The sequence below is a fragment of the Etheostoma spectabile genome, chromosome 24 (assembly GCF_008692095.1).
Source record: "Etheostoma spectabile isolate EspeVRDwgs_2016 chromosome 24, UIUC_Espe_1.0, whole genome shotgun sequence".
Lineage (NCBI taxonomy): Eukaryota > Metazoa > Chordata > Actinopteri > Perciformes > Percidae > Etheostoma > Etheostoma spectabile.
The window spans coordinates 13117857-13138378 of NC_045756.1; the positions used below are offsets into that span (position 1 = coordinate 13117857).

Sequence of the window (20522 nt, forward strand, 5' to 3'; positions counted from 1 at the left end):
ATAAGAGCTCTGAGTGCTGGTTCACTGCATCAGTTGATCCTTCAAAGAAAGAGAAAGACAAAGAAAGAGAAGATTGGGTTTTTTTTCTTTCCATTCTCTGTCAAGTTCTCTCGCTCCTTTTAAAAAAATAAATAAATGCTGAGCTGCATTGGTTTGTCAGCATGTTAGGTGTGTGTGTTTTGGTGTGGGGTGTGTGTTGGGGTGTTGTGTTGGTGTGTGGGGTTTTGTGGTGTGTGTTTTGTGTGTGGTGTTTGTGTGTTTGTGGGGGTTTGTGTGTGTGGGGGTGTGTGTGTGTCAGATAACCCCAGACAATAAGACGCCCTTATTTTAACAGCGAGCGAGAGAGGGAGGGGAAGGGCAAGGGAAGTTGTCACATATCTGTTTTTTTCTTACTGGACCTTAAGAATTCTGTTTCTAATCCCACAGAAATCCTAACTAATTTGAGTTGGAGACATTTTGTTAACATACCAAAGAAGAAGTAGAAGCCTATTTTATGTTAGCCTACTATACGTCCCATCAGTCTTGAGGCACAGACACATGTTTATTCAAAAGAATGTGCATCACTTCATTCAATTAAGAGTTGAATGAAAGAGGAAAAACACCTTTTCAAGCTAACTGACATTTTCTCAAAAAATAAAGTGCGTTAGAAAATCTGAGTAGTGATGTGTGCTCTCCATAGACTGTTAATTTTAATGGACAAAGCATCTGGTTTGGCACAGTGCCTCAAACCTGCTTTCCACCTGAATTCCAGCAGGGGGGGGACACGTGCGGTTGCAAAAGGAGGTCAGTTTCTGTATCTATCACATTCATATGGGCAAAGATTATGAAGTTAGTTACATTGCATACACATAGAAGTAAAATTGAGATGCATTTGTGTTGGAGTCAAACTAACAAAGGCATGCAGGCATGCAAATTACCAGTTAAATGTCAGTGTCTATTGTTAAACGGATTAACAATTCACAGAAGGAACGTCATGACAAAACAGGTGATGGTTAAGATCAAATGTCACAATATGAAAGTGACCCACTTCTCACTTGAGTTATTGCATCAGTAAACATTTTCATGACAAGTTTATGGTCCAAATCGCTAGTTTTAACTCTTCTACAACAGAATGATCTTTTTTTTTCTCTTGTGGTCTTGTTAAAATCAGCGATAAAGCAGGTGGTGTTTTAGGGCGTGACTGTGACGTGATCGACAGTTCGCGGCCTCCTCCTCTCTGATATGTAATACAACTATGGGACAAAGATGTATTTAAAACCTAGCAGAGCTAAATCTTACCTCAAATTATCTAGGCTAGCTTTCAGCAGCAGTTGCATCCAGATTTCCAGTGAAAGTGTGTATCGTAGAGTGTAAGCAGCGTTGCCTCTCGTCTAAAATCGTCACATCTGCAACCAAGATGGCTGCTACAAATCTCCACAAACCAAAGGGTGACATCACACATGCTATTATAACAGTCTATAAAGCTCACAGTTATCTGCCCAATTCTATAACTGATGCAAATGATGCGCAAAACTCCAAAAAGTAAAAAACTGAAGAACTGAACCTTCCTATCATCTTTATTCTGCTCAGCTGTGGTTGAACTTGAAGCAAAAGAGTACGCTGAGGCTCAAGATGGCCCACAATAATGCAATGAGGCTGCTGTCCCCGGGTGGCATAGTGCCAGTCAGCTGTTTGTGTCCACTAGAGTGCCAACCTGCGAGACACTCTTAAGACAACTGATGTCAGAGAACCATTTAACTGAAGCCCTACAGTCCTCTGAAAGCTCTTGTAGATACACTCCCAGATTAAGACGACATTGGTGCAATAGCCTGTAAATCCTACAGGGGAATATGGAATTATTTTGTGTGTTTGGATCACCTTTTTCTACTTTATGTACCGAATGATGTGTAATATGGACCTGTGTCTGCAATCAAGCTTTATATTTACTCACCGCTTTTAGATGAGCTATAGCTGCCCCCAGCTAAATATTTCTTCTGAGTCAGGGTTGCTGCGACCGTAACACGTGATGACTTCTGAGAGTTTCTGGTCTCAGCCCAGACAGCCGAAGATTAGCAGTTTCCTTGAACCTCTGTTGGAATACTGTTCTTTCCGCTTTGTTATACAGATCTAAACACTAACAACTGGTTCCAGGGTAGTCCTTGTTTGGAGCATTCCAGGTATGACAGGGTTTCTTAGAGCAGGGGGTCAAAGACACTGTGCCTCACAACAGCAACAAAAAACAGGGAAGTAGTCCAGTGACATTACATTTAAAAATAAAATTCTGTTAATGTATTTTCTTTTCTCTATTGTAATTGTTTGTCTTACTTTAATTTGAGGTATAATTGCCGCAATTTTTGGAGATTTTTTTAAATGTGGGGCTTTAGGCAATGTAAAAGGGAAGTCTAATGTTGCTATGGAGTCAGTGAGTTACCCATGGGCTACAACTTTCTTTTTAGCTTATAGGCTATTTGTTTACATTTTGACAAAATAGCACCGTTTAAGGTATTCTGAATTAGCTATTAGCAGTGCCTGTTTGCAATTTACCCACCAATGTAAAGACAACCATCACTGGATTGCTTTTAGACTGAAACAGGCAAAGTTTGAAGTTACTGTATAAGGAGGTTCTATATTATTATTATTCTAAGCGGATTTATGGAGATTTATCCATGACTATGATATCCTTAGGAAGTGTAAGTCAGACTGGTGCTTAATAAATCTGTGTATTATGTTTGTGTGTGCTGATTTGACTTGAGTTATGACTTTGAGGAGACGTACAAATTTTGACAAAAAAGTACTTTCTATAGCAATTCTAAGCCTCTGTCTTTAATTCCCTGTCACTCTTGTCTCACACACACACCACACACACAACACACACCACACACACACACACACACACACACACACACACACACACACACACACACACACACAGAAGTCATCAGACTGGGCTTCTTGCTCTAAGGGGTGTGTTTGCAGAGGTCAGAAAGTCATGTGTGCTTCTCAAGTTTCTCAGCCGCCTCTACATCCCCATAACAGCTGGGAACATACATTTACTGCCCTGGCAACATCTGACTGTACATATACTTTTAAAAAATCAGCAGTTTAGAATTCACATCTTGTCAAGTCAGCGTTGACCACAATGTTTCTCTAACTCGAACCGAGTTCTTAAAGTTTCCTAAACATGACTATCTACCCTAAACGAAACAAAAGTCACATCATTATTCGCATTTGAGTTGCCGTAACTTGATTTTATGGAAATATATATTGAAATTGGTTGAAGATTTCTATTGGTCAAACTACTATTTCTAACAATGAACATGTCACACTCGACATTTAATGAGAATTTGGCAGACATTGAGTGTAACGTATCGTTATTTTGCAGATATGCCTAAAATAAAACATTTTTGATTGAGTCCATATGTTGATTTCAAAAAGAAAAACATAATCTAGACAGTACTACATCTCCCCTAAAATGCATAAAACAGGATGTGGAAAGCAGAAAAACCTCTCATATCATAGTTAATCAACTTTTGTGATCTCATAAGTTTGGCAGGTCTCGGCAAAGATTCACTTAAACTTTATTTATACTGTTATACTGAGACAAAAACACAGCTTCTCTCTCTCCCCAGCAAGACTTAGTGCTAGTGTTTCTCAAAATTCAAACATATTTTTTTTTATTTACCGCGGGGGAATCTTCCCCCCTCACACACACACACACACACACACACACACACACAAACGCTTCTTGATGATGATAAACATGTTGGAAGTGATTTTTCCATCTGCCTTTCCTTCCTTCCACCATCTGCCATCGCCAGCAACTCTGAGAGCTTCATCTCTGTTTGTGTAAGAAGAAAAGCGCCCTCCTCTTCCTCCTTTCTCTCTATGTTGCAGAGAAATCCCTCTTTCCAAATCTGGCATAGTTGCACCAGGGCTTGACCCCCCCCTTCCTATCTCTCTGCATTGTACATATACCCCCCATCGTATTAAACCCACATGTATTTAGGGAAGTTTGTGCTGTTGCTGTAACAACAAAGTTGTTAAAAAAACAAGATACTGAAATATTAAAGTGGTACCTTCATCATCTTATTGTTGTTGTTTTTTAGGGAGACAATTTTAAGATCTGTCCAGGGACAACGGATGAAAAATAGCCTTTTGGCTAATTCTGGTGCATTTACAGCAATGTTGATTAATGTACACTGTCCCTGTCAAATAAATTATTATTATTATTATTATTATTATCATCTGAGCATCGGATTCCCAAAAAGTTAGGAAGTAATCAGTGGTTTGTGTTCCAGCCGTGGGTAGCATAGAGGAATATTAGTAATCACATTTAGTGGTTTTGTTCATTATTATTTCATTACATTTCTTTAGAGTCAACATAAACGTTGTAGCTGTTTGTCTCTCCATCTGTCAATCAGCTGAATGCAAAAGTGTTAGCCTTTTTTTGGGGGGGGGATGCTGCAGGATGAGATTAAATGTAGTCTGTAAAAACTGCCTTTTATCTGATGTTTTGGTTTCCCTCAGTAGGGATACCCGTTTGTGTGTATTTGATTGACAGTGCGGGTTCTTGAAATTTCACGTCACTATTTCACCCAAAAAATTGTCTTTTAATATTTGATGTGAGTGAAGAAAAGAGCCCCCGCTTCTCTTTCTTAGTCTTTGTGACGAGGGGTTTGAAGGGAAGTGGGAGAGCAGAAAACCGTTTCAGAGCTGTGATGCTGGGACCAGGGAGGAAGCATGGACATTAAATACGGGCCCAGTTTTCATCCCATGTTCAAAACCCCAATAATCTAAAGGACTGGTCTCTAATAACAGTAGGTACTGTGATGATGTCAGTTTGGTACATGGAAGTTATTTGATGGAACAGACATTTCCTGGACACTAGATGAATACAACAGGAGAATTCAGAGCAGAGAGCTGCTCTGCTGCTTGCTCAGTGGAAGAGTGGCGCCATCCGCAGTCTGGCACATTGAACAGCACGTTGTTCCACAGAATAATAATCGGAGTTTACTGGATGACAATGAATGTTAAAAGCAATTTTAAAGTGATCAAAACAGCTTCCACGGTTCACTGTGTGTCCATTGTTTTATTGTACAATGATTACTTGCACTTAAAAGTACAACATTAACTAAGACTGGGCCCTTTCAATCATTCAAACTTGATTTGTACAGCAACTTTCATTCAGAGTTATCGCAATTCGTAGTGCCTTAGGGGAGACATGTTAAGAATAAGAAGTTCAAAATTCAAATGTAAACAATTAAGCAACTGGAGACTGATGTACATGAAAAACAGAAATTAAAAAAGTGAAATAAAAAAAAAGAATTGCAATTAAAATATTAAAAACAAGAGAACAATAAAAAGAAAATTCCTGTACATAATGCATCTCTTGTCATGAAGCAGCTCAAAGTCCAGACAAAACAAGGGAGACCACACAAGATTTAAGTAAAACTAATTGATTTAACCTATTATAAACATACATTTATACCGTGACGCATGTAAATCAGTGGTATGAATACATGGGTCAAGGTGAGTGTACTGTGAGGTGGAGACAACCAAATTTGACAATTGAATATAAGGTCAATTACTGATCATCTGATCAGAAATGCCTTTAGATGAGCTTCTTCACTCCCTGTTTTTTGGCTATGAACATGTGTGAACATAAGTTCCTTTCATTGTTGTTTGTTTTGTTTTTTCTTCTAATGTCAGTGAACAGTTCAATTCAATTCAATTTTATTTATATAGCGGTAAATCACAACCACAGTTATCTCATTGCGTTTTTCATAAAAGAGCAGGTCTAGTGCTCTGGGATGTTATTTACTGAAACACAACAATTCCCACCAAGAGCAAGCGCTAGGCCACAGGGGCAAGGAAAAACTTTCTTCCCCTCTGAAGTGCAATGTGTGGTGAATATCTTTTGGATTGCAAAGTGAAAGCTGTTATTGCTCTTATTGATATCCCTTCATTAGTAACGGCGTGCCACTGAGAAACATGGTCATACTCTGACCAATCTGTTTCAAAATGAAACTTCAGTCAGAGGATTTTTGCGGCTTTCCCCTTTATTATAGTGACAGTGGATAGACATGAAAGGGGGAGAGTGATGGGGGGGGGGGGGGGTGACACGCAGCAAAGGGCCGCAGGTTAGATTCGAACCCCGGGCCCCTGCAGGACCCCAACACGGGGCACACGCTCTCACTGGGTGAGCTAGAGGCCGGCTCGCATTGTGCGTTTCACACACTGTGTGTATTGTATTTGTGGAGACCAGATGCATGTGAGTTCCAACACACTGCACATTGTCCTGTTGGGAAAATGTCAGTGATATTTTGTTTACTCATTTATTTATGTATTTGAACCAAAGTGGTGATGGTAAATTCCTTTTAGACATCTTTTTTTAATGTAGGTGTCTTATAAGTATTGTTACTCCTAAAATGAAAACAGTACCACATACTTTAAAGCTCTAATATCGAGCCTTTCGAAGAAGTGTTGAATCAACTTAATCGGCCATGAGGCCAATATTTTTTGTTGTAGGTGTTATTGTTTTTTGTACGGGTTCAAATCCAAATAGGAAACAAGGTGCCCTGACCTTCAATTAGCAAGGACATTTTTCAATAAACAGTCTGTTATTTTAAGCAACTGCCCGTCAGAAATAAAGAAACCTGTTTCACGATGCAGGATTACTAAGTAATCTGCAGAATGCCCAATAAGATAACACGTAGAAAGAGCAGTCAGCCGCTCTGTGATTGGCTAACAGAGCTCCAAGCCCTGCACAAAGTTTCTCTTTTCTGCTAGAGCGGCTGGTTTAGAGAGTGTAAAATCAGAGAGTAACCCCAACATCTCATGGTACAGCTCAAATAACACCTTAAATAAATGAGACTTGGTGTATTTGTTTATGAGCTTGACATGTTTTGGTAGATGGGCAATTTGTGTTAACTTTTTTGTTGTTGTTGACAGAGCCAGGTTAGCCATTTCCACATGTTGTTTCCAGACTCCATAGTAAGATTTGGTTAAAAAAAAAAAAAAAAAAAAAAAAAAGCAGCTACAGGCTGGAGCTTCACATGTATCACACACATAGGAGTGGTATCAATCAGCTAACTATATGCAAGAAAGTGAACATTTTCCAAAATGTCCAATTTTTGTCATGGAATTCACCATTTTTATGTAGGTTAAGATTAGTTTAAAATAATATAGTTAAGTTTAAAAGTAAAAAAAAATACATAATATCATATTAATAATAGTTTCCAATGTGATTATCTTCATTCAGCCTACACAATATCCACAAAGTGAGATTATGCTAAAATATGTAATATGCTATTAAGCTTAAACAGACCTAAGTAACTGCACGCAGTTTGAATTAGTTGTATCAGTGTATTAAGCGAGGTTAGATGGCTGTATCCACGTTAACTTGCACATCATCATAATCATCATAATCATCATTATCCCAGTCATCAGAGCGCGAACAGCCCGTTCTCCGCCTCCACACAGGTGGTGGTGGTGGTGAGGATGATGATGATGATGATGATGATGATGCGGTGGGCGGAGGCTCACAGGCTGAGGACCAGCTTGACGGGAAACTTTTCCACAGCAAAGACAAACTAGGAGACGACACGGAGATCAGCTGTCCAGCAGGTGAGTGTGGAGTTTTTACTGTTGGAAGTCTATAAAGCTCAAATATCGCGATGTCACATGTTGGAATGAATTACTAGTAGTTAAGTCTCGAATGTTTGTGTAACTCTTTTCACTGCTAATGACCACAGACACGTGTAACTTATATTTGAAGATTCTATCAGGCCTGCGGGTGAAAAAAAAATAATATCAATAAGGTCACTGCAAGAATTTGAAGAAAAAAATCTAAGAACATCATTAGAGGTTGAAACAAATACAATGGCCAACTGGTCACTTATAAAGCCAGCATGCCTACACATTAACATTGTAGGAAATGGTTGATTCTATTACTCGCAGTTCCACAGAAAGCCCCTTTGTATTACAATAGTATTAAATAAATCATAAAATAAAAATAAAACCGTATACAACACAGGGATTTTGTTGTGGTTGCATAAAGCATACTTTGTATAAAAATACAATCATTTTGAATATCAAACTTATTATACTTTCAGTAACAAAAAGTCCAATTTAAGTATAAGAGTACAAAATAAAATCTGAATTGATTAAAAATGCTTAACAAATTATTGAAACTATTAACATCCAGAACTAATGAAATCAGCAACCGAACTTTAAGACTGTTTTAGGGAATGTTGTCTCAGTGTATTTTTTGTAATTGTTTTAGGGAATATGATGGAAAAATGCATCCTATAAAAAGCATCTATAAATTGCTGCTACAGTCTCTCCTGCAGAATACCATAGGAATATTTCGAACATTATTTCATAAAGTATTAAGGAAGTGAGTTCAAACACGCTGCTACACACCCACGGTCTACACACATATGCATTTATTTGCCTAATTATGTTAGCATAACTATATTTATCCTCATGAGAAGTTAATCTTTGTTATTGTTATGGTGATCAGGTGAAATTCTAACGTAACCGAACTTGAGCCTGAGCAGAGGTTTAATAAGTTAGAAGAAGTGGCAACACCTGTGGGTGCAGGATGTTTTAGCTTCCTCCAGAAAAACATGTACATAAATGAGATTAAAACCAATTCAAATTCCATATTTTGAATTGGAACCATATTGTAGAGAGCATAGAAATGTGACTCCTTTTGTTCAATGGAGAAGAATAAAATACAAGACTTGTAAAAAAATTAAAAAAAAACTCCCTGCAGGTCTAGCTTGTTTGACAATAGTATAATATAAGATAAGATAATATAAGATAAATTAAGATAAACCTTTTTTTGTCATTGCACAGAGACCCCTAAAATGAAATTGTGAGTGCCCAACTGTAGGTGCATTAAATTTATGATACATGTCTAAAAACAAGATTAATTTAAGACATAAAAACCCTAAACATCTGGATTAATCTCCAAACATAACTCTAATAGGGGCAAATAACTACAGATGCCTTCAACTGTATATGACTAAACCTGTTTACACAAAATCCACCCCAAGAAGACGGTTATAGCCTTGTACTACTGATTTTAACTCGATATTGACTTACTGCAAATAGTATAGGAGTACACCCTGCATGTGGAAATAGAGTAGGTCCCACTCTGTTTAGGAGATGTCACTGATGCTGTTCTTTCCAGCCGTTTACACAAGTTAAACATTCTCTTGTTGCCTGCACAGAGCTAAAATAAAGTGAATGAAGCTGTGTAAAGAGATTTTGATTTTCCAAATGTCTACACATTCATTCAGTCAACCTGCAGCTGTCCTCCAACGACATGCACGCTCTGCTAAGCAAAACTTACAGAAAACACCGCCAGTTGTTACGAGAGAGCAGCTGAGTTGTGATTTACACAAAATATTAAAATACCAGCTTGTGTGCCTATCATTTTCTCATAGTTTCCATGTTACAAGGTCTACAAAGGCATTTGGTGCCATAAAATTAAGTAGCAACTATTGTATTAGTCTTCTTATATAATAAACAATTATTTCTTTGGTCAGACAAAACAAGACGTTTGAAGATGTTACCTTGGGTTTTGAAAAACTGTGATTTTTCTTAATTTTCTCACATGGTTTGGACCAAACAATTGCATTGATTGAGATGATAACTGGCAGAACAATTGCTAATAAAATAAACAATAGTTACCTGCAGCCCTAGCCCTCCCAAACTTCTCCTTGAAAAACACAACAGCAGCACCAACTTGCAAAGATGCTCAGTAATAATCATGCTTTAATCATGCTTTAATCATGCTTTAATCATGCTTTAATCGTGCTTTAATCATGCTTTAATCATGCATTGAAGGGGTGAATTGAAGCAGCAGAGGTCGAGATATCCTGAATGTTAGGATCTAGTATATGCCTCTTCCCTGTAATGCAACCTGATACCCTCCCTGCCTAAACGCCCACATCTTTCAAACACCCCACTTTAGAAACAGAATATACTATGATTGGCATTCAGAGACTTGAAAGACTTCCCTTGCTATTTGCTTAAGAAGACTTGATTAGAGACTAATCAGAAGACCAGTCTGCAACCTGGAGGAGTGAGTCTTTTGTTCTGAGCACTGGTGCTATCTTATATCATTTATTTACCGCAACTGTTCATGGTGAGTGGCTCTGTCACTCTTAAATGACAGCCTGGCAGAATGGGTAAAGTGCTGACTGCTCCACTTCTGGCACAGACAGTCCCAAAATCCTCCACCCTTTTGAAAAGGCCAGATGAGGAAATAGGCTTCATGAAAGTCTCTGGTATGCAGGTGCACTGGAAAGACAGGACAGAAAAGAAAAGAAACATGGTCCGTGTTTACACAGCTTGCACTGGTATTGATACAACCAGGGGGGTTGCATTAATCAAGACTTATATGTACCAAATTCTACAAGCCTTCCCGGATATTTGTTGACATTTGAAAAATAATAACTTATATACAAGTGACATAATAGTTCAAACAGAAGGTTAAAGAAATGAGCAGACTCAGGTCAGGTCACCCAGCTGTTGATCAGTTTACTCATCCTGTGGAAACGGTTGGGTGATTTCCTTCTTTTTGTCTCTAGAGGAAGTTAACCAAACAGCTCTGGTGAAGTCATGAGGGTTAGCTTGGTTTGTGATTGGAGGTGTAGATGTGAGCTTAACAGTTTTTTATTGATCTAGAATCACAAATTGACAAATCAAGGAGATGTGTAATGGATGGGTAGGGTCCAATGAAAGAAAGTACTAAGCTGCATTATGGGAATTGTATTATCCAGTGTTTTTTTTTTACTCATACTAGGGAGGAAAAATCTGGATATCCCAATCTTTTGTAAATTTGATTTTGAACATCTTTTTTTTCTCATGAGACCCCTAACTAAAGAAAGTGCACTACTAATTCTCTGGAGTACCCCTCAAACATCAGTGCACATGTTAATATTGTTTGCTTACTTCTAAAGAGCATTAATATCTTGCATATTGACGCTGATTGATACTTTTGGTGGGATGCTGCTACGCCCTGCAGTGCCCTGCTACGCCATGAACTATTACAACTACTATTTCTAGCCATAATTTCATTATCTTTATTGACTATCTTTATCATGACTATTATTGCCACTGGTCATCACCCCCCCAACTGGCACCGTCAGACACCGCCTACCAAGAGCCAAGGTCTGTCCAAGATTCCTCCCTAAAAAGAAGTTTTCCTCACCACCCGAGGTTTCTGCCTAAATGGAGTTTTTCTCGCCACTAAATGCTTGCTCTTGGGGTAATTGCTGGAATTGTTGGGTCTTTGTAAATTATAGAGAGTGGTCTAGACCTACTCTATCTGTGAAGTGTCCTGAGATAACGCTTGGTATGATTTGATACTATAAATGAAATCAAATAGAAATTGAATTGATTAAAGACATTGGGGTCTACATGTACATCATGGAAGCAATTAGAGATACAAGGTAAAGGTGTCACTTAACAGCATTGCTTTGGAAATAAGAATACTTTTTTGTTTTGTGTTTGTTGCAGGATCCAGATGTCCATTTTCTTTTGAGGCTTTCTCAATCAAAACGCAGCGACACGCCCCAGCCTGCATTGATTCCAAAAACTGGGTTTAACTACAAAGGAACAAGGAAGATTTATCTCAGCCTTCTGCTTGAAACTGATTTGTATTAGACAGATGACTGTATATGATGATTTTGTTGCCCAGCTGAATTTTGAACATTTTGCCACCCAAAAATCCGATTAAAACCAAAATCTGTTGACTCATATTAGTGGATATTTCATTGTATCTGCATGTAAATTTTAAATGTAGGGTCATATCTAGACATAAAAGGCAAATATATTGCACCTGGATACAACAGTGCTACACAGTGCTAGCACAACAGTTCATTTTATTCTGTTAGACAGCTACGAAAGTGCTCGAACATGGCTGCCACCATGGCAGCGGCGGACATCATTGTTGTAGTTATCTACTTCGCCCTGGTGCTAGCGATTGGTTTCTTTGCCATGTGGAAAGCCAATAAGAGCACAGTGAGTGGCTACTTCCTGGCTGGGCGCTCCATGAATTGGGCGGCTGTAGGAGCATCTCTATTCGTCAGCAACATAGGAAGCGAGCATTTCATTGGACTAGCTGGATCAGGTGCTGCTAGCGGGTTGAGCGTGGCTGCATGGGAATTAAATGCTCTGTTATTGCTTCAGTTATTAGGCTGGATATTTATCCCTGTGTATATTCAGTCCGGAGTCTACACCATGCCAGAGTACCTGTCCAAACGGTTCGGCGGGAACCGACTAAAAGTGTATTTTGCAGCGTTATCTCTCATCCTCTACATCTTCACCAAGTTGTCCGTAGATCTCTATGCCGGAGCCTTGTTCATTCAGGAATCCTTAGGGTGGAACCTCTATCTGTCAATCATCCTCCTCATCACCATGACAGCTTTGCTGACAGTAACTGGAGGTCTGGCTGCTGTCATCTACACGGATACGGTCCAGGCATTCCTCATGATCGCTGGAGCACTCTGCCTCACGGGCATCAGCCTCTTCAAAGTGGGAGGACTTGAAGGTCTTTTTTGATCTCCTTTATGCATCATAAAACTGTTAATGCCATATGATCAGGTATATACTGCAATTCCATCTGCATACCATACCACATGCTAAACCATGTCCTGCCCTGTCATTTTAAGGGGTGAGGACCAAGTACATGCAGGCTGCTCCAAACATCACTGCCATCTTGCTGTCTTCATCCAACCTGACATATTCTGAATCCTGCCACCTCCACCTAAACCCAAAGCCAGATGCTTTGAAGATACTTCGAGGACCAAGGGATCCAGACCTGCCCTGGCCTGGTTTCTTACTGGGCCAGACCCCAGCCTCTATTTGGTACTTGTTCAAGTCTTTCCACATAGACAGACTTTCAGTTTCATGTAGTGCTTATATGTGTGTGTACCCAGGTCTTTCCTTTTGAGCCAGTGTCCCGCTTGTAAAAATCAACAGTGAAAATATATTGAGCAGATTGCCATGATATTTTCTGAGCACCTGGATGCTCCCCAGAAAAAGAAGAAGAAATGATTTACATTAAAAAAATTAGTTTAAACAGGCAATATATTTTTACTTTATATTTATTTTTAGTTTTTCTCAAAGGTTTTAATTTTTTTTAGTTTGTTTTCTAAAAATATTTTTCACTGCTTATTTTTGTTTTCATTTTAGTTCACTATAATAACCCTGCTGGAGCCATGTGTTTAAAAGTGTCCCTGGCCTAGCAATTTGCCTCACAAAGTTAGCCTTTGGAGTCAGTACAAACAGCACAGGTAATGGGGAGTGAACCAGTGTCCTTGCTATCATGCTGCCTGATTATTTGTAGAGGACTAATTGTTAACTCTAAGCATCCTCCCTCTGTGTTCAAGGTACTGGTGTGCAGATCAAGTGATTGTACAGCGGGTTCTGGCAGCGAAGAACATTGCCCATGCCAAAGGCTCTACTATCATGGCTGGCTTTCTGAAAATTCTCCCCATGTTCATCATTGTCATCCCAGGTAGAGCCATTCATTGCTTTTTGAGTAAGGTACTCCTTAATCCTGACTGTGGGCTCACTAAGTAAATGCTTTATTTATTGTCACAATTCTAGGGATGATTTCCAGGATCTTTTTTGCTGATCAGTTGGCGTGCATCAGCCCAAAGCACTGCATGGAAGTGTGCCGTTCTGCGAGCGGCTGTAGCAACGTGGCTTACCCACGGCTCGTCATGTTTGTGATGCCCGTTGGTCTCCGCGGCCTCATGATGGCTGTCATGATTGCAGCTCTAATGAGCGACTTGGACTCCATCTTCAACTCCGCCAGCACCATATTCACATTGGATATTTACAAGATGCTACGAAAGCAGGTGTCATCCAGGGAGCTGGTGATAGTCGGCAGGTGTTTTGTGGTTTTCATGGTAGTCGTCAGCATTGCCTGGGTGCCGGTCATCATCGAGATGCAAGGAGGCCAGATGTTCTATTACATCCAAGAAGTAACAGATTACCTGACTCCACCAATAGCGGCCCTCTTCTTGCTTGCCATACTGTGGCGTCGCTGCAATGAGACAGGTGCCTTCTGGGGTGGATTGGTAGGGTTTGCCCTTGGAGCACTGCGTCTGATTTTGGCGTTGGTTTACCGCGAGCCTCCCTGCGATCAGCCTGACGAGAGGCCATCTTTTATCAAAGATATTCATTTCATGTATGTGGCAGCCATCTTGTTTTGGGTCTCAGCCTCTGTGGTTGTGGTTGTGAGTCTCTGCACTCCTCCGCCCAGAAAAGAACAAATCCTAACCACTACCCTGTGGGGGTTAAACAAGAGACGGAGACAAAAACAGCAAGAAAAAGAGGAAGCTGGAGAAGATGTCATTGCTTTGAAGCCTCTAAACCATGGAATCCTAAATGGAAACAGTTTGCTCAGCAAAGAGAAGTGTCACGACAATCTAGACGAGCTCAATGGCATTGAGGCCGGTCATGAAAATGCTCAACCAAGCAATGGTCATACTATCACAGCCAGTGAAAAAGAAACACACCGTCCAATCCCGAATGGTTGCCACTTACATATTTCTGACCCTAAAATGGTAGAAGAGGAAGGAGGGAGAGGAGGGAGGGTTGGAGAGGAGGAAGAGGAAGGCTGCCTTGGAGGAGGGAGGAGGAGGAGGGAGGAGGAGGAGGAGGAGGAGGGAGGAGGAGGAGAGAGGAGGAGTAGAGGGTGGGAGGTGTTTGAAGCCTTTAGAGTGTTTCTGTGGCTTCCAGGAGAAGCCGTCCGAAGCTCCGGTCATTACAGTCCAGGAACAGGAGAAGATCTTGGATGAGCTTCTCCATGAACCTCCCCTAACCAGAATCATTCTGAACACGGGACTGGTGGTGATTTGCTCGGTCGGGATCTTTCTCTTTATCTATTTCTCCGTATAGGCTTCTTTAATTCCAAGCAGTGGGACACGTTTGTCCATAAACTACAAGTGGGAATGGTCTACAGGGAAGCTATCCTTCAGCTTTCTCTTAACTTTGAATTAGAAAAGGGCATGGTAAACTGGAAAACTGCCAATTTTTCTAATGAAAACATTTTTGTCAAATTGTAATTTAGATGTAAAAGGCCTCCTGGATACACAGTAAAGGCTTCTTATCTTCCTTATTTCCCTGCAAAATTGGATTTGGAAGCCTTAGTAGGTTTGTAATATGCTCTGGATTAGGCTGAGAACAAATAAGTACTTTATGGTAGATTATGAAATGTCTTTGCTACACCCCCAATGTACAGAGGCTCCGTCCTTGCCTCAGCGGCCGTGGGTTCGGTTCCGACCCGCGGCCATTTGCTGCATGTCCTTCCCCCTCTCGCTGATGATTAAGACTAATTGATGCAGCCGCCTCAGATCAGACACCAGAAACAGCACTTAGTTTGAAGCACAAAAACCCTTTTTTAGGAGACACCTGTTGTGAACATAATCTTTAACTACTGTCTCATAAGCTCCACTGAATGAATTAAAGTATTCCTCTTTTTATGGGTAACAACCGGGAACCCACACAATACTACAGAGGTTAACAAACCCCCGCCTTTAGGACAAACAGTAACTGCAAATGTGTTGTGGCAGTATAGAACCCAAAACTATGTTATACTATAAAATTTGAGAACCCCAACGTCCACATCTGCATGCACTTCATCAACATTAACATTCACATCATCTCATCCATGACACACAGAAATATAGTATTATATTTTTATATATTTATAATTATATCGTTTTATTTCAAGGGTTGGTCATTCTCTACACACACAAGTGTAATGCCTTGTTATTGTACACAATGCACATCATACATATATGTATGATGTGTATGTATGTACGTAAGTACTGCTCAACAAAGTGTTGAAAAGTTGTATATGCTGTATTATAGCTTTTTAATTTTTTACACCTATTATAGAACTCAGAGGGTGTCTTCCACTCACATGGCTTACATTTCTCATTAACACAATTGTGATAGTATGGTGTTATTTTATTAATTTGCAAGAACTGACGCTTGATTTCAGATGTGAAGAAGGGAGTTTGCTCTTTCCTCCTCTTCTGGATTGATCCAGTGAATATCATTGTGTTAATGTAATTCTTTTACTTCACTCCATGAAGTTTAGAAAATAATCTATTCAAGATAAACTGAGTCCAAATAACTTGAGTGGTATTTGTCAATGTGGCTATTGTGAAAATTATTAAAGTTTCCTTGGCTGTAAAGTGCTTGTACAGGTGCACTGTGGGATTCCTTTGCCACATGTGTTTATGAAGAGGTCATGACATTAAAAGAATGTTCTTGTTAACTGATTCTTGTATGATAATATTTCTTCCCCTAACTTCATAGCACCAAAGAAATAAAAGCTGTACTCCACACCATTGGTTACTCTCAGGTGATCTAACCTGTTTTAGGCTGTGGATCTAACCCACAGATCTAACCAAACTGGTCATTCTGCTCCGTTAAAAGGCCTCCAGCAGAATATGTACTTGAGTGCTATTGAATGTTAACACTTTTCAGTACATGACGTGCCTCATAGGCTTTCTCTGAACTGATCTGCTTGACAGGGATTTACATAAATAAACACACTGGGAGTTTTTGCTCATTTGAGTTGACACTAAAAACACACCCAACCCAATCTCTGTTTGGTCAATTGATTCACACTGAAACATCTACAAAATAGATTGAAACAACTTTTGGTGCAGATATTCCATTGTTCCCAGAGATTTAAACCCTATTGATTTTGGGGACCCTCTGACTATTTCTATAGCGCCACCATGGAGTTGACATTTTATTTTTTTCAGAAAAGGGACTCAACTATTGGATGTATTCGGTACACCCATAGTCACAGAATTAATTTCAATAGCATCAGTTATCAATTGACATTTCATATTGCCATAAAACTGAACATTCCCATCAGTCTCAGGTGTACTTTTTGTTAAGTGGTAATTCGCAAATAAAAAACGTGCTAAACTAAGATGGGGGAAAATGCCAGCATTATTATTATACCCATTGATGACATACTAACCTTATGGGATTTAGCTCATAGCACCACAGTGCTAACTACAGTGTCACATACATTAGCTGCTAGCAGGGCTGTATCTTGCTAAAGGAGAACTCCTGTGTTGTACTTCAGGATCGGGAACTCACATAAAGACAGATGTAAAAGAAAAGAAAGTGGCGGAAAACTCCTGGATCCCACATTTCCTATAATGCACCTCATCAACAGCTCTTCATAAGTCTCTACCTGCCTGGCAAACTGTCTGTCAAACTCCATGCCCCCTGTTTGTAACGCTGGCTTTCTTTTATCAAACTTAAAAAATGCAAATGTCGGCTGCTTCTCGATGTTGTCTGTCTTTCTCTGTTAAGCATCATGCACAAAAGGCCGAGGCAACAACAGGGAGGAACAACTGAGCGCTCCTGTTTTTCAGTTTAATGGGGCACACATCTGAACGCGTAAAAAAATCAGTCAGGTATTCTTCAGAATCAAGTATTCTTTACTACCAAAGAGAGTGCTTGCTGTATCCCTATATATTAGTGGCCATGTTGGAAGCGAAATCTAATGTGTGAGATTACTATAAATAACGCACCCCCTCTTACATTCAATACTGGTTCTCTTAATAGATTCTTGCAATTTGTAAGACATAGGCCTATTTTGGAAATTGCACTCACTACCAGCTGCAAGTATTGCTATTAAATTATTGAATTAAAATCTATATGTAAGCTATAATAAAATGTGGCACAAGAGGTTTTCCAGGAAAACAACTAAATGGGAAATAAATGTCGGCCTCAAAGCAGAAGAGCTAAGGACATAATGACCCAGCAGGTCACGGTGTGTAAAGCAGACTTCACATCCAGCACCACAACAAGCAAACATGCCACCACTCGGTCCGTTCAGATGACATTAACAACAGCCCATGCTGCAGTGGAAAGTTACAGACTGGAAGTGGAAAGTTACCGGGTAGACACATACCACACTGTTCTTTGGTGTCTTCAAGTTCATGATCAAACAGAACATGCTGCTGCAAAGTTGGGCTGTTTTCAGGAAACAAAAGCAAATGCAAAAGAAAGGGACAGTTTTTATATGTGGTTAAATGAGTAATGAGAAAGTAAGTTAAGTAAGGTCAAATATTAGGAAAACATGACGTGCAAAAAAAAGTTGCTGTAAATGTTGCAGGTATGCATAAAGTACAAACTCAAACAGTGTGCTTTTTCACAGCCTGCATTTAAAGTTACAAATGGCATTAACAATGGCTCTGTTCTATTAAAGTTTAGTGTGACAGGCCGCCAGCATGCAAAATCTCCCTGAAACTGACATGGCGCTTTTAGATATCAGTGAAAAAGACAAGTTTGTATTTTGCTAGAAATGATTTCCATAGACCTCCAAAACTCCTATAAGGCATTTCACTGTACTGTGCCAAAAATATCAAACCAGTCGAGTCAGTCGAACAAAAGTGTGCCTCGATGATGTGCATCACTTCACAGATATGCATGAACATGTTCATTTAAAGTTCAATTTAGGTGATCTGACAAGCACATTTGCAATAGTGATGACACTGAGACCCAGAGAGTGCAACATGGAGGATGCTATAACTGTTTTTATAACCCTGCTGAATCAGAATCAATGCATATAGAGTTCTAGGATAGTGAGCCGGGTAACGGTGTAGAGGAACCTGCTGTTGAGCTGGTGTTCAATTTGACTTAGTGAATACATTACCTGTGTGTGTGTGTGTGTGTGGGGGGGGGGTCACAGTTTAACCTACAACATGCTTGGAATTCACATAGTGGTTGTTTTTTTTACCACTAATGTGGTAAGCCAGTTGTTGAAAAAAAAGCATCTAGGACAACTGTGAGTCAGAGTGTGAGTTGTAGTGTGTCAGAAAAAACACCGCAGATGCACAGAATGGAAAACAAACCAGCATAATTTCCCCTTGAGTTCAGTTAACCTGAAGAAGAAGAAGAAGAGAAGAAGAAGAAGAAGAAGAAGAAGAAGAAGAATGGCCAAAATTGAAGCAGCAGAGGCTGAGATACAGTCTGTTAGTCCCTATATAATATGGGCAAAGCTTCAAAAATGCTTGATACTACAATTCCCATGAGGCATCTAGTAGCATTATTGTCACCACCTGATAACAGCCCAGATTACTTCACACCCCCAGTTCATACCAGGCTTTCTAGTATAAATTTGTAGTGTCCATGCTTTAACCGAGATGACCCTGATGACGTCAAGTCAATTCAAGTCAATTTCGTTATAGAGCACATGTAAAACCAAATGAAAACTTAAAGATCTCTGCAGCAGAGGAGGACCTAATGTGAATGGGAAGTTTGTTCCAGAGTCTCGGGATCACAACGGAGAAGGCACGGTCCCCCTTTTGTTTTCATCCCAGACTGCGGACTGGCTAAAAGGGAGTGATTAGACGATCTCAGGTTCCTGGAGGATCGATGTAAGGTAAGGAGATCAGCAATATATAAAGGGGCCAATCCGTGTAATGCTTTAAAAACAAGTAACATTACCTTAAAATCAATTCTACATTTGACTAGTTAGTGTAGAGAAGCCAATATCGAGGAGCTTTGATGACTCATTCTGGTACCAGTCAACAATCTCAGCCGCATTCTTTACAAGCTACGGGCGTGATACAGATGATTGGAAAATCCCAGAATACAGGGAATTTCAGCAGTCGACATGACAGCGTCATCATGACATCACCAGGGTCTTCTCAGAGGACGTTAAAGTTCTCCTTCTGACAAGTAAAGTGACATTTAAGAGTCCCCTTTTGACATGCGGTTGTTATGAATTCATGGAAAATAAATGATGACATCGAGGAAATAAAAAGTTAAGTTGAGCATCCTGGTGGTCAGGGTGTTAAGAAGCAGTTTGATTCCAGCTCGACGCCTTTGTTGGCTGTCATTACCCCCTCTCTGTCTATGGGTTTGCAGTCTGTCTGTAACTTTCTATCAAATTAAGGCAAAAATACCATTAAAATATTTTTTAAAGAGCAAAAGTCCTCCGTCTGTTCTTACTGGTGCCACCAAGGTCATGCAGACTACACAGAAATCCTGTCAGAGCCACATTTACCACTTCCAGGCGTTAACATGCAATCTGTTTTTGGATATGACTATGTATGCACGGCTCTTTGCATTTACACCTGGTATTAGATCTTGATAAGGAAATCGTAGACAGTGACCAACTCCAGATGTGGTCTCGCTCATCTGATCGTAATCAGTTTGCAGTGTGTTTCGCATGCATGTCTTGTATTGACATGCAGACTGAGGTTGCATGGTAATGCCAGGTGGAAATGGGTTCTTTGGGGCACATAACGTATGAAACGTTAGAATGGAAAAAGGGGGGGGGGGGGGGGGGGGAATGGGATTTACTTGCAGTAATACAGAAGATGCTACGGTATTACTTGCTGGGGATTTTCTTTACACTAAGGTGTGTTTTTCTGTATTTTCTTTTTCTTAAGTGCATGCAAAAAAGGTAATGCTTTATTTTACTGGTCCATAACATCACAGTGGTAAGCCAAGGGGCTTTAAAAAAA

At 39.9% G+C, this 20522-nt stretch overlaps 1 protein-coding gene across 1 annotated transcript; it reads left to right on the top strand.

Moving 5' to 3' along the window:
* Window positions 1-7526: 7526 nt before the first annotated feature.
* LOC116673751 (sodium/myo-inositol cotransporter) lies at window positions 7527-16279 on the top strand. Its single transcript, XM_032506001.1, has 5 exons — window positions 7527-7605; window positions 11515-12547; window positions 12669-12864; window positions 13389-13516; window positions 13609-16279. The coding sequence occupies exons 2-5, from the start codon at window positions 11914-11916 to the stop codon at window positions 14805-14807; spliced, it is 2157 nt and encodes a 718-aa protein (XP_032361892.1). The 5' UTR covers window positions 7527-7605; window positions 11515-11913; the 3' UTR covers window positions 14808-16279.
* The last annotated feature ends 4243 nt before the right edge of the window (window positions 16280-20522 follow it).

Coding starts and splice junctions, on each gene's coding strand:
- LOC116673751 (XM_032506001.1), top strand. CDS start 11,914: ATGGCTGCCACCATGGCAGCGGCGGACATCATTGTTGTAGTTATCTAC. Junction 12,548..12,668: donor CAAAGTGGGAGGACTTGAAG/GTCTTTTTTGAT, acceptor TGTCATTTTAAG/GGGTGAGGACCAAGTACATG. Junction 12,865..13,388: donor CAGACCCCAGCCTCTATTTG/GTACTTGTTCAA, acceptor TCTGTGTTCAAG/GTACTGGTGTGCAGATCAAG.